Genomic DNA, 13580 nt, shown 5'->3' on the forward strand with positions numbered 1-13580 from the left:
ATCCCAATAAAATACATTTACCTTTTTGGTTATAACATGACAAAATGTGGAAAATTTCAAGGGGTCTGAATACTTTTTCAAGTCACTGTATAAAAAAAAATAAAAAATCTTTTAACCACTTTCCTACTGGGCACTTTCACCCTCTTCCTGTCCAGACCAATTTTCAGCTTTCGGTGCAGTCACTGCACCCAAATGAAAATGAATGAAATTTTTATCATTTTTTGAGACAGATAGAGCTTTCTTTTGGTGGTATTCAATCACCGCTGGGTTTTTATTTTCTGCTAAACAAACGAAAAAAGACCGCAAAATTTCGGAATAAAAAAGGCGGGCACAGTTGGGGCTGCACTAATAATCAGAACACTGCTGATCAGTGCCCTGAATATCAGTGTAGATGTCTCCTGTGTGAAATTTGCCGGTTATCGGCTCCCCTCTCCTCACGCGCTGTCACCGGCAAATCCTGTTTACATTGTGATCAGCTGTGATTGGACACAGCTGATCACGTGGTAAAGAGCCGGCATGATTGACTCTTCACCACGATTAAAGATCCCTGCCGATGAGCACTGCAGGGGGCGTGCAGACAGCGCCAGCACGGGAGGACGTTATATGATGGTTTTCTGGCAAAGTGGGACCGCGCTGCAGCCACCATTCGGCTATAGCATGATCATGAACAGGTTAAAATATATCTTTATAATAAAAATATGTATTATTAATTATATTAGTATTAATAAAGCAATATGTTGCTTACCCATGACAAAAGTGTATACAGCATTATAGGTAATCTAATAGAGAAAACAGCAGTAGCTATTTGCTTTCAAACTCCCTCTCCCTGACTGAAGTTCTGTAGGACATATCTGAACAGAACAGGCAGGAGTCACTCAATATTCATTTCAGTTCAGTTTGTAAATTGCAGCTTGATTAATTTAGCTTGTTAAACAACAACAGACATTTCTTTTTTTTAACATGGCATGACAGACCCCACACACAGTCCCTTAATATTGGCGTACCACTGCCCCCTAGAGGGCTGCTGAGATTTACACTTTCTAGATTCCCCTGGGTTACCCTTAGCAACTGATAGCAGACAAACAGCATTGAAAGTCCTTGGCTCAGTCAAAAATCAATCCAGGGGATGTTGGTTTTTGTGTTTTTATTAACCTCCCTGGCGGTATTCCCGAGTGTGGCATGGGGTGAATTTTCAGTACCAAAATCGGTAACCCCAAGCCACACTCGGGATCAGGGGCAGACTGGCAGCCTTCGGCCCAGGGGGCAAGTACAAACCCAGAGGCCCATGGTGCAGCAACTCAGCCCCCCTCCCACTCTCCCTTTTCCCCGTCTTCCTCCTGACCCCCATTCCAAGCTGAAGACCTGTTCCAGATACTCTCTACTTACCAGCTGAATCTGGGTTCCCGACCTGGCCAGCAGGGGGTGGTTTGGGGGGAGCTGGGACAGCTCAGTCAGGGCTGGCCAGGGGAGAAGAGTCTCCAGTGGGGCATGGAACCGGCCTCTGCTCAGACACAGTTTATACCATCCATGCTGGGGGGGGGGGGGGAAGGGGGAAAGGGGAGGCCTGCGCTCTGTCTGTCTGTTTTCCACCCACACTCAGTAGGTCAGTGGTGGGGACTTTTTACTTCTCTTCACCAGGAATCCTTTGGGCATGTCTGTGGCAGAAGCGGTGCAGCCTTTTTATGGGGCATCAGAGCTGCTTAGGGGGCAATTTCCCCCCTGCACCCTGGCCCAGTCCTCCCCTGCTCGGGATTACCCCAGAACGTTACTCACCTTCCCTGCGATCCCCCGCCGTCCTCCCTGGCGTCCTCACTGTCTCTCCCCGGCCGATTACCAGCACTTGCCTTCCGGTTCCCTGCCTGTGAGCGTTGTGACGCAGGGGGGTGGAACCGGCGGCAAATTCAAAAGTGTACATACACTAAATGACATGATACAAAGCTGTGATCCTAACGGATTAGTAAAACAAAATCTCCTGCGCTCGAGTGCTGTCTGATGGAGTAAAAAGAGGTGCACTACAAACTCAGGTGTTGAAAGAGCTATTGGTCTTGCTGCCCCCTTCAGGATCAAGGGTATCCAGAACCAACTGGTAGAAAAGACAAAAAAGAAAAAGAGGGACGCACCGACCTAGTGCATTACCATAAAACCATTTATTAAAATATTAAAAAGTATACAAAGTACTCACAAGACTGGTGTGATACAACACACATCAACATAGCATATGCAATCTCCAAGGTAGCCAGGTCCCAAATGTAGCGAATGGACATGCAGATGTGTGTTGTATCACACCAGTCTTGTGAGTACTTTGTATACTTTTTAATATTTTAATAAATGGTTTTATGGTAATGCACTAGGTCGGTGCGTCCCTCTTTTTCTTTTTTGTCTATCCTAACGGATTACACTGTATCATCCCATTTCACCACAGGATTTCACCTGGTGACTTTTCCAGTGCCCTGCCTGTGCTTTTCCAGTTCTTTGTGCCTGGAAAATTTTGAACGACCATGGCGTCCAAAAAGCGTTTTTTTTTTGCGCAAAAGCGCTTTTAGACAAACTGGAAAACAGCGACAGCGAAACTGAGTTACTTGAAGAGCTGAGCGATAGCGATTCGTGGGAAAATTCAAAAGTGACGACAGCGACGATTCTGATGTCTCTTTCTGGCACATCGCTTGTGGAATTTGGGAAGTATATCAAATGATTCTTCAGAATTTCCAACGGAGCGATGTGCCAGAGAGAGACATCAGAATCGTCGCTGTCGTCACTTTCCGTACCTGATGACAAATTTCCCCACGAATCGCTATCACTCAGTTCTTCAATTAACTCAGTTTTGCTGTCGCTGTTTTCCAGTTCGTCTAAAAGCGCTTTTGCGCAAAAAGAACACTTTTTGGACGCCATGGTCGTTCTCTATTTTCCAGGCACAAAGAACTGGAAAAGCACAGGCAGGGCACTGGAAAGGTCACCAGGTGCAATCCTGTGGTGAACTGGGATGATACAGTGTAATCCGTTAGGATCACAGCTTTGTATCATGTCATTTAGTGTATTTACATTTTTGAAATTGCTGCCGGTTCCACCCCCTGCGTTGCAACACTCGTAGGGAAGGGAACCGGAAGACAGGTGTTGGCATCGGCCAAGCACACAGCGGGAGGACGGCGGGGGAGGACAGCGGGGGAGGACGGAGGGGGATCGCAGGGGAAGGTGAGTTTTAAAATGTAAAACAACAGATTTCCATGCAAAACAATGTACCACTTTTAGCACAGAAATCCTGACATAATCAGACCGCCAGGGAGGTTAAGAACTGGGATAGGAGAAGGGATGAGTGGGATACCCCAACTATGAACTATGCACAATCTTTGGGACAACTAGCTGTAGTGTGCGGCAAGACCGCTGCTTCACCTTGCCACTGAAGTGAAGATAATTTGAAAGGTTCCTGCTTTAATTACTCTCTTTTGGGTTCTGAAACTGGCACCCCTTTACTCTCAATACCGGTGTGCTGACACCTGTCTGCTGACCCTAGCTTCTGGAGTGGTCCCCTTCCTGGCAAACCCCCGAACAAGTTCCTCTGTACTCACGGACACTGTTTTTCCAGAGATAACATTGCCTCCAAACTCCACTTGTCAGCATCCACTGGACCTCTGGGTTCAGCAACATCTTCAGGTTCACCAGGCCGACTGCTTGTGACCACCTTTCCCAGCTGCAGAAGTAGAATCAGTCTGGGACTTGGCTTCCCGCCCAAAGACACCCTGCCACATGTGCCCCTGGCTTTTATAACTTATCCCAGGATGCACCACTAGCAAGACACTGTGTTGCTCCAGGACAAAAAGCCTCCGTTCAAAGTTCAGCCTCAGAGAGGAAATTCAGGTGCATGCCCTGGTTGCAACAGAAGCATATGGAAGAAATGGACTGGATGGCAGCACTACAAAAAATCAGTCCTTTATTAAAGAAAACAAAAATACAAAAATAAATGAAGTGTCATCATCTCCGCTGTGGTATGATTATCCTTCATGTATTTTTGTTTTCTTCAGTAAAGGACTCATTTTTTGGAGTGCTGCAATCCAGTCCATTTCTTCCATATAGGATGCACCACTGCTTGTGCCAACCCACTGGGACAGCCACAAAAGCCTGTGTGTCACTGGCTGGGTTTCCTCCACTGTCCAACAGGCTGCCCTATTAGACACATTGGGGACACTCCCTCAGACCAGATGAATCACACAGGACACATGTAACAGGCATGACTAGAAATCCTGCTCCCCTGATAAGCAGTCAGAGCAACTAGGATTTACCTGCCACTCTCATGATAAGCAGGCAGAGCAAATTACACTCCCTACCTAGCACCTATCTAGGAGGATGCTACATTGGGATTTAAATCTATTTTTATTAAACAGAGGTACATGAGTGAGTGTGAATATGGGGGGGAGACAGTGAGCACCCCTGCCTCGTTCAGTTACAAACAGGGAATGGGTCAGAGAGTATACCATTCACCCTAACCCGTGTTCCACCCATTCTAATTTCTTGCCCTCCTGAGTCCTGTCCCTGAGCTACTTACTTACTATATTGAAAATAAAATAGGATATATATTTTTTTGCCTTAATATCTACTTTAAATCACATTTTTACTGCATATTGTACAACCCAATTCCAAAAAAGTTGGGACACTGTACAAATTGTGAGTAAAAAAGGAATGGACTAATTTACAAATCTCATAATCTTATATTTTATTCACAATATAATATAGATAACATATCAAATGTTGAAAGTGAGACATTTTGAAATGTCATGCCAAATATTGGCTCATTTTGGATTTCATGAGAGCTACACATTCCAAAAAAGTTGGGACGGGTAGCAATAAGAGGCCGGAAAAGTTAAATGTACATATAGGGAACAGCTGGAGGACCAATTTATTACTTATTAGGTCAATTGGCAACATGATTGGGTATAAAAAGAGCCTCTCAGAGTGGCAGTGTCTCTCAGAAGTCAAGATGGGCAGAAAATCACCAATTCCCTCAATGCTGCGGCAAAAAATAGTGGAGCAATATCAGAAAGGAGTTTCTCAGAGAAAAATTGCAAAGAGTTTGAAGTTATCATCATCTACAGTGCATAATATCATCCAAAGATTCCGAGAATCTGGAACAATCTCTGTTCATAAGGGTCAAGGCCGGAAAACCATACTGGATGGCGGTGATCTTCAGGCCCTTAGACGGCACTGCATCACATACAGGAATGCTACTGTAATGGAAATCACAACATGGGCTCAGGAATACTTTCAGAAAACATTGTTGGTGAACACAATCCACCGTGCCATTCGCCGTTGCCGTCTAAAACGCTATAGGCCAAAAAAGAAGCCATATCTAAACATGATCCAGAAGCGCAGGCGTTTTTTCTGGGCCAAGGCACATTTAAAATGGACTGTGGCAAAGTGGAAAACTGTTCTGTGGTCAGACGAATTAAAAATTGAAGTTCTTTTTGGAAAACTGGGACGCCATGTCATCCGGACTAAAGAGGACAAGGACAACCCAAGTTGTTATCAGTGCTCAGTTCAGAAGCCGGCATCTCTGATGGTATGGGGTTACATGAGTGCGTGTGGCATGGGCAGCTTACACATCTGGAAAGGCACCATCAATGCTAAAAGGTATATCCAAGTTCTAGAACAACATATGCTCCCATCCAGACGTTGTCTCTTTCAGGGAAGACCTTGCATTTTCCAACATGACAATGCCAGACCACATACTGCATCAATTACACCATCATGGCTGCGTAGAGGAAGGATCCGGGTACTGAAATGACCAGCCTGCAGTCCAGATCTTTCACCCATAGAAAACATTTGGCGCATCATAAAGAGGAAGATGCGACAAAGAAGACCTAAGACAGTTGAGCAACTAGAAGCCTGTATTAGACAAGAATGGGACAACATTCCTATTCCTAAACTTGAGCAACTTGTCTCCTCAGTCCCCAGATGTCTGCAGACTGTTATAAAATGAAAAGGGGATGCCACACAGTGGTAAACATGGCCTTGTCCCAACTTTTTTTTAGATGTGTTGATGCCATGAAATTTAAAAATCAACTTATTTTACCCTTAAAATGATACATTTTCTCAGTTTAAACATTTGATATGTCATCTATGCTGTATTCTGAATAAAATATTGAAATTTGAAACTTCCACATCATTGCATTCTGTTTTTATTCACAATTTGTACAGTGTCCCAACTTTTTTGGAATTGGGCTTGTAATTGTTGGGAGCCTAAATACTCAAATTTGCAACTAAAACTATAATTTTGGAACTTTTGGAAATGCCAGTAAAAACTTGGCTGTTCCAGTAAATTTTGGGTGGTGTGTCAGTAAATTTCAATCTGGAAGGTTGGCTTGGTAACCCAGGAGGTGGGTGGGGGGCTGAGATATAGGGTGACTCGGAAAGGAAGGGGGGGGGGGAGTACCTGCACCTACAGTATTCTCTGAGAAAAAAAGCTCTGCATATTACACGTTCCTTTTAACTGATGAAGCCGCAGCTGATATTAGTGTTGATTGTAAGTGACTTACACTGATATGATCAACAAGTTCAACGGTGAGTTTTTCTGCAAGTGATGGGATTGTAGCATAGCCTTCATTTAAAAGAACACTGAAAAATAAAAACAAAATACTGCATTATTTTACTGGGGAGCTTTGTAGTCTCAGTCCATCCGAGGGTAAATTGTATAACATTTCTTATTTCTTAGAAAGAAGATTTTTCTAAGATTTTTATGATTGCATTCTCAGACTGTCTCATTTACAATCAGCACCATGGACAGTAGGGATGCATCAAAACCAGTTTTTTTAAGACAGGGTATTTAACTCTGCCTGCTGTGAGGGTCGGTCATGAATACACAAGCCTCTCTTCAATACTAAGGGCTCCGTATCTCTTGGACTTCAGCCGTCTACGAGGTCCATACTGGAGGGTGCATTTTCCTGATAAACATCCGTTGGATCATCATCCTGATATGGTATTTGGTGGCTGTGACTCACCAAGTGGTGGTTCTCTAAAACCAGTTGTTTTTAATTGGCAAACAGTGTAAGCTGTACAGTACACAAGTGAATTGATATAATCGCAGACACCAGCCCTACCCCTGAAGAAGAAGTCTTGAAACTGCGAAATGCATTGGAGGAGAATTTAATAGGTAATTACAGGCTTATTGGAGCCTTGACCACCCCATTAGGGCATTCCTTAACCAGTGATGAAGTAATACTGAGGCTAAAGCCCCGTACACACGCGTCGAAAATTGGCAGGGAATTTTCGTCCTACGTCCAATCTGCCGATTTTCGGCTTGTTAGTATGATGCTTCCGACAACCAACTCTGACTTTTCGGCCGAAAAAAATCTGGTGTGCAGGCTATAAAATTTTTGTTGGCCGTCAACATAACGGCCAATTTTCGTGCAGTCAGTACAGATTTTGACAGGGAAAAATCTTATGAGCAAGACTAAGCATGCTCAGAGAAGAAAGAACACAAAGAAAGCAAACCAACACATGACATCAATTCTGAAGTAGATTTTTGTTGGCCAAGAAAATTTGTGTGCAGTCCAGGCACATTCCAACCAACAAAACACCACTCTGGACAAAAGACGGACGATCGGTCGGCCGATAATCATTGCGTGTGTACGGGCTTTAGTCCTGAGGCCAGCATTGTGCTCATAGATGTCAAGCTTCAGGCCTTTGAACTGGAAAGGGGCAACTTTGGAAGAGGTCTGGTACTGTTGACATCGGGCTATTGACCAAGGACCGCGAGGGGGACTGTTTGTGAACTCTCCTGGAGATATGAGTTTGTGCATCTGACTAACCTTTGTAATGAGGGTCGGTCTTATCTGGTAAGAGGCTGTGACACTTGGGTGCTGTTGTTGGTGGTGGTCCCTGGATGAAACACTACTGTCAAGATGTGCTAATCACTGGTCTCTGTACTCACCCTTGTTTGTGGACTCTATAAGGACTACATATGTCAACTGTATAAGCGCTACACCTATTGTTTGCTACTTAACCGATACTTTTATTTTTTCTCAAGTACTCGCTAATACCAATTACCATGACAGTTTTTTTAGGGCTCCTTCACACTATACGCGAATGAAAACTGATGGGAAAACCGCACAGATTTCACTTGCAGAGACATCAGTTTCACATCAATTTTCATGTACGTTTCAGTGAGCTTTTACAGCCTGTTAACATATGTACGGGCCGGCGACAGTGTAATTTGAAAAAGAGTCCTGTGTGATTTATTCTGATTCAGATGCGATTTCTAATCTCATACACTACAAATCACATTGAAATTGCACATGATCCTGTCACAGAAGTCTGGTCCATAGAATAGATGGAGTTCCGCGGCGCTTGCATACGCGCATGCGCAGACCAACAACTGGTCAAGCAGACGTTCTTGTTCATGGGTTAGGGAGCATGCATAGGCGTACGCGCATGTGCACTCGCGCATTAGCAAACACGCGTTTGCATATCAATGCGCGCACCCGTCACTAATGTTGCCACCAGGCTGGCTATTTATACTGACCTTCTGCATGAACTCATTGCGGTTTGGTCTGCAACTTCTGTGTATCGTTCCTGATTCCGTGTGACCTCTTATCTTGATCCGGCTTATCCCTAACCTGTGATGGTCTGCTTCATACCCTGACCCTGGCTTCTCTACTGGATTTCGCTTCTGCCTCCTGATCCTGCCTTAAGGCCCGTACACACGTACCGATCGTCGGCGAACGATCGGCCGTCTTTTGTCCCCGGGCTGTCTGTGTCTGTTGAAAAGTGCAAAGACAGCACAAGAATTTTGTCCGCTGACTACAGCCGACTGCAGAAGTGATGTCATGTAATGGTTAACTTTCCCTGTGTTTTTCTTTTCTGAGCATGCCCAGTCTTGCAAATCTGCGGTCTGTCGGCCGAATTCTGTACTGACTGGCGAACAATCGGCCGCTCTGGTGTCGGCATACAAAAATTTTAATGTTTGCATGACAGATTCTTGTCGGCAGAATGTGCGCTGACGGCTGTTGGAGGCATCATACTAACAAGCGTACAATCGGCAGATCGTTCGTCGGCCGACGCTTGTCTGCCGACGATCGGTACGTGTGTACGGGCCTTTACTGTTCTCCTGGTACCGACTTGGCTTGTGACCCGACCATCCTGCTGTCTACCGTCTATGTCCATTCTGCCCGACCATTACCGATCCTGCTCATTTGGCCTGCTACAACTGTAGCCCAGCAAGTCTCGCTTCCAGCTGCCTTCTACCAGCCTGTTCACTGCGGCCACGCAAACTACTGGACTGACTGTGGCTGCTGTCACACTATAAGTGGTCCTCGAGCCGGAGTTGTACGAGAGGCCCTCCTCTACCCGTCAGGCTCACTGACCAGGTACGTAACAGAACCACTGATCAAAATGGCACTGGACTGGGCTTTGAACTCTCACTGCAAACCAGCCCGCACACACAAAATATTGTCAAAAGTATTGGGACGTCTGCCTTTATATACACATGAACTTTAATGGCATCCTAATCTTAGTCCGTAGGGTTCAATATTGAGTTGACCCACCCTTTGCAGCTATAACAGCTTCAACTCTTCTGAGAAGACTGTTCATAAGGTTTAGGAATGTGTCTATGAGAATGTTTAACCCTTCTTCCAAAAGAGCATTTGTGAGATCAGTCACTGATGCTGGACGAGAAGGTCTGGCTCGCAGTCTCCGCTCAAATTCATCCAAAGGTGTTCTATCGGGTTGAGGTCAGAACTCTGTGCAGGCCAGCCAAGTTCTTCCACCCCATGCTAACTCATCCATGTCTTTATGGACCTTGCTTTGTGCAATGGTCCAAACCATTTGGTGGAGGGGGGATTATGGTGTGGGGTTGCTTTTTAGGGGTTATTGAACTCCATTAAAGTTCATGTGCATGTAAAGGTAGGTGTCCCAATACTTTTGACAATATAGCGTGTGTGAACTGAGTCTATATGTATCGGTTTTAGTATCAGAGCATTTGCACAAGTACTTGTGTAAATGCTTAGTATCGGTACTGATACCGGTATCAGTATCGGTGCAATGCTAATGGACAGCTTCCATCAATGACCATATAATCTTTCCTTGGCAAAATAAATTTGATATTTGACAAAGGATTCCCACAGCACGATATGTCAGCTAAAGAGCCAGCACAGCAAGAAGCTTCCTTATAATCGGCTCAGTTTGACTGAAGCCTCTGATGTCTCTGCACTGACTCATTCACATGTGTGTGTACATTTCAGCTATTTTAGCCACTAAGCTTTTTAACCACTTGCTGACCGCCCACCGTAGTATTGCTGCGGCAGGGCGGCTTGGCTGCGCAAAATTACGCAGTACTACGTGATTTCGTGCACGTGGTTTTGGCGGCGCGCTGTGTTTAGACACAGCAGGAGGCGGGCCGTGGGAGGAGCGGTGGCGATTGCTGCTGCCCTCCCACAATCATCAGGGAAACTGACCGAAGACCTGCCTGCTTATGTAAACAAAGCAGGCGGATCTTCTGTCAGACAGGCAGGGAGAGATCAGCAGTTTCAGCTAAGCTACAACCCCGATCTCTCTGTGCCTGTCACAGAACCATCCCTCCCCCCCCCCCCCACCCCACAGTGAGCAAGCACTTTAGGCATACATTTAACCCCTTTGATTACCCCCAGTATTAACCCCTTCCCTGCCAGTGTCATTTATACAGCAACTGTGCATATTATTTAGCACTGATTACTGTATTAGTATCACTGGTCCCAAAGTGTCAAAAATGTCAGTTAGGGGTCTGATCTGTCCGCCGCAATGTCGCAGTCCCGCTAAAAATCGCTGATCACCGCCATTACTAATGAAAAAAAATAAATAAATAAAAAAGTCTGAAAATCTATCCCGTAGTTTGTAAACGCTATAACTTTTGCGCAAACCAATTAAAATACGCTTTTTGCGATTTATTTTTTTTTTACTAAAAATATGTTGCAGAATACAAATTGGACTAAACTGATAAAAAAAATTAAAATTTTTTATTGGGAATGTTTTATAGCAGAAAGTAAAAAATATGGCGTTTTTTTTTCTTCAAAATTGTCGCTCTTTTTTTGCTTATAGCGCAAAATCTAAAAACCGCAGAGGTGATCAAATACCACCAAAAGAAAGCTCTATCTGTGGGAAAAAAAGGACATCAATTTTATTAGGGTACAGCGTCGCGTGGCCGTGCAATTTTCTGTAACGCAATGCCGAATCGCAAAAAATGGCCTGGTCATTAAGGGGGTAAAACCTTCCGGGGCTGAAGTGGTTAAACTACAGATGTTTTACAAAATCCTTAGTGATGACCATAATAAAGAAAGGAGAAAAAAAAAAAGATATTCCCTTTCAGCAGTAAAATGATTGTTAAGTTTATTCAGGGCATAAAAAGTTTTGACTGGACATACACCATAGCATAGCTCCCAACTGTCCCTGATTTGGAGGGACTGTCCCTGAATTGGAATAAAGTCCCTCATTTTGGTCTGATCTATATAGTTGTATATAAAATTCACTATTTATCTTTCAAAACGTGTTTCCCAGTGCTAAACCTTTCATCCAATTTCCAAATTTCTGCATTTTTAAATTTTAAAAGCCAATATAAAGAAATAGTAGTGGTAAAAAAAAAAAAGCACTTGTGGGTTTAACCAATCATTTTTTTTTTTGTATAATTCTCCTTTAACCACTTAAGCCCCGGAAGATTTTACCTCCTTCCTGACCAGGCCCTATTTTGCGATTCGGCACTGCGTGAGTTTAACGGACAATTGCGCGGTTGTGCGACGCTGTACCTAAATGAATTTGACGTCCTTTTTTTCCCACAAACAGAGCTTTCTTTTGGTGGTATTTGATCACCTGTGCGATTTTTTGATCATGCGCTATAAACAAAAAAAGAGCGACAATTTTGCAAAAATAACAATATTTTCACATTTTTTTATATGAAATTCCCAAAAAAAAAATTTAAAAATCAAAATTTTTTAACATTTTTGGCCAATTTGTTTTCTGCTACATATGTTTGGTAAATATGTTTGGTAAAAAAAAGTGCAATAAGCGTATTTTGATTGGTTTGCGCAAAAGTTATTGCATTTACTAACTAAGGGAAAGATTTCTGTCATTTTTGTTGTTTTTTTTTTTTTTAACGAGTAATGGCGGCGATCTGCGATTTTTTTTTGCGGGACTTCGACATTGCGGCGGACAGATCGGACCCTTGACTGACATTGTTGACACTTTTGGGGGTACCAGTGACATTACTACAGTAATCAGTGCTATACATATGCACTGTTACTGTAAAAATGACACTGGCAGGGAAGGGGTTAACTTTATTGGGGAAGGAGGGGTTAAATGTGTCCCTAGGGGCGTGATTCTTACTGTGCAGGGATGTGGCTTTTTATGTAACAGCAGAGATCTACGGTCCTACATAGCAGGACCGTATGATCTCTGCTGTTACACAGGGGAGAAAGACAGGTGGCTTTGTTTACATCAGCCGCCTGCCTTTCTCCCTCTCCACCGGGAGATCGCGAGTGACCGGCGGACATCGGGTCCGCCGGTCACTCGCGCTGAGGTGACAGTGAACGAGTGGGGGCGGGAGCGCGCCTCCGGCGGTGCACGCTCGCCCCCTATTGGCTCACAGGCTAGTGACGTACCGGTACGTCACTTTGCCTGCACGGGGCTGACCGCCACAGTATATGTACTTGCGGCGGTTGGCAAGCGGTTAAGAGGCGTGGCAGGGGGTGTGTCCTATGCCTACATACTTTTGCTGATAGGTGTCCCTCGTTCCCATCTCAAAGAGTTGGGAGGTATGATACACATTAGGCTCAATGATATATTAAACTTAACTCTGGCAAAGGTGGCACAAGAAAGACCAGGAGAGGGTATTGGAAAAGTCACTAGTATTGCCTGTGGTCTTTCTCCGACAAACCTTTTCCTCGCTACTCACTTATTCAGCACTGTGTTTCTATGCTGAGGAGGCCTTCTTGGTAGAGGCAGGGCTTTGCTTCCTCATATAAGAGCCTCTAGTAAGGGGAACAGTGATCAGCACAGTAGTGACATCACCAAATGTCATGTGAAATCTAGGGAGACTAGCAGCCAGAGGCAGCAGTGCCTTAGGTCTCACACTGCAGATATACAGCTATGAGGATATAGGCACAAGCGTGCCTAGGCACACTCACACACCAGGAAGTGCACTGCTTTTTAGGGATTCAATACAAAAGGTTCATTTTTCCTAGCTTAGTTAGTTACAATTAACATCTTTATGTAGCTCTGTCCCCTTGAGGGCTGCTGAATTCCTCACCTTTTCGGGTCCCCCTGGGTTACCGTAAGCAACTGCATGCAGAAACTTAACCCTTTCCTTTCCCACTCAGTCAATAAACAGTCTAGGGGTTGTTGTTTTTGTTGTTTTATTTTAAATAGGGATGGTAGAAGAGAAAATCGTGATACTCCGGAACTTGAACTATTCGCAATTCTGAGGACTTCTATCTGAAGATGCAGCCAGGCTGCGAATTTCACCTTGGCACTAGATGAATTTTAGATACTGAGTCTATGAACAAAAGACTTGGTTGCACACTATCTTCAGGGTATTCACCTAGCACCTCCTTTCACTCCACCAGCTGACA

General features: G+C 44.4%; 1 protein-coding gene across 1 annotated transcript in view; it reads right to left on the minus strand.

Annotated features, from left to right (window-relative positions):
* Positions 1-13580, minus strand: part of LOC309546147 (interferon-induced GTP-binding protein Mx-like) — a 120817-nt gene that overhangs the window by 46811 nt on the left and 60426 nt on the right. Inside the window, exon 8 of the mRNA XM_082245686.1 lies at positions 6525-6603. Coding sequence (XP_082101812.1) covers positions 6525-6603 — 79 coding nt within the window. The remainder of the gene's footprint in view (positions 1-6524; positions 6604-13580) is intronic.

Source organism: Pelophylax lessonae (assembly GCF_965119305.1).
Source record: "Pelophylax lessonae genome assembly, chromosome: 2".
Lineage (NCBI taxonomy): Eukaryota > Metazoa > Chordata > Amphibia > Anura > Ranidae > Pelophylax > Pelophylax lessonae.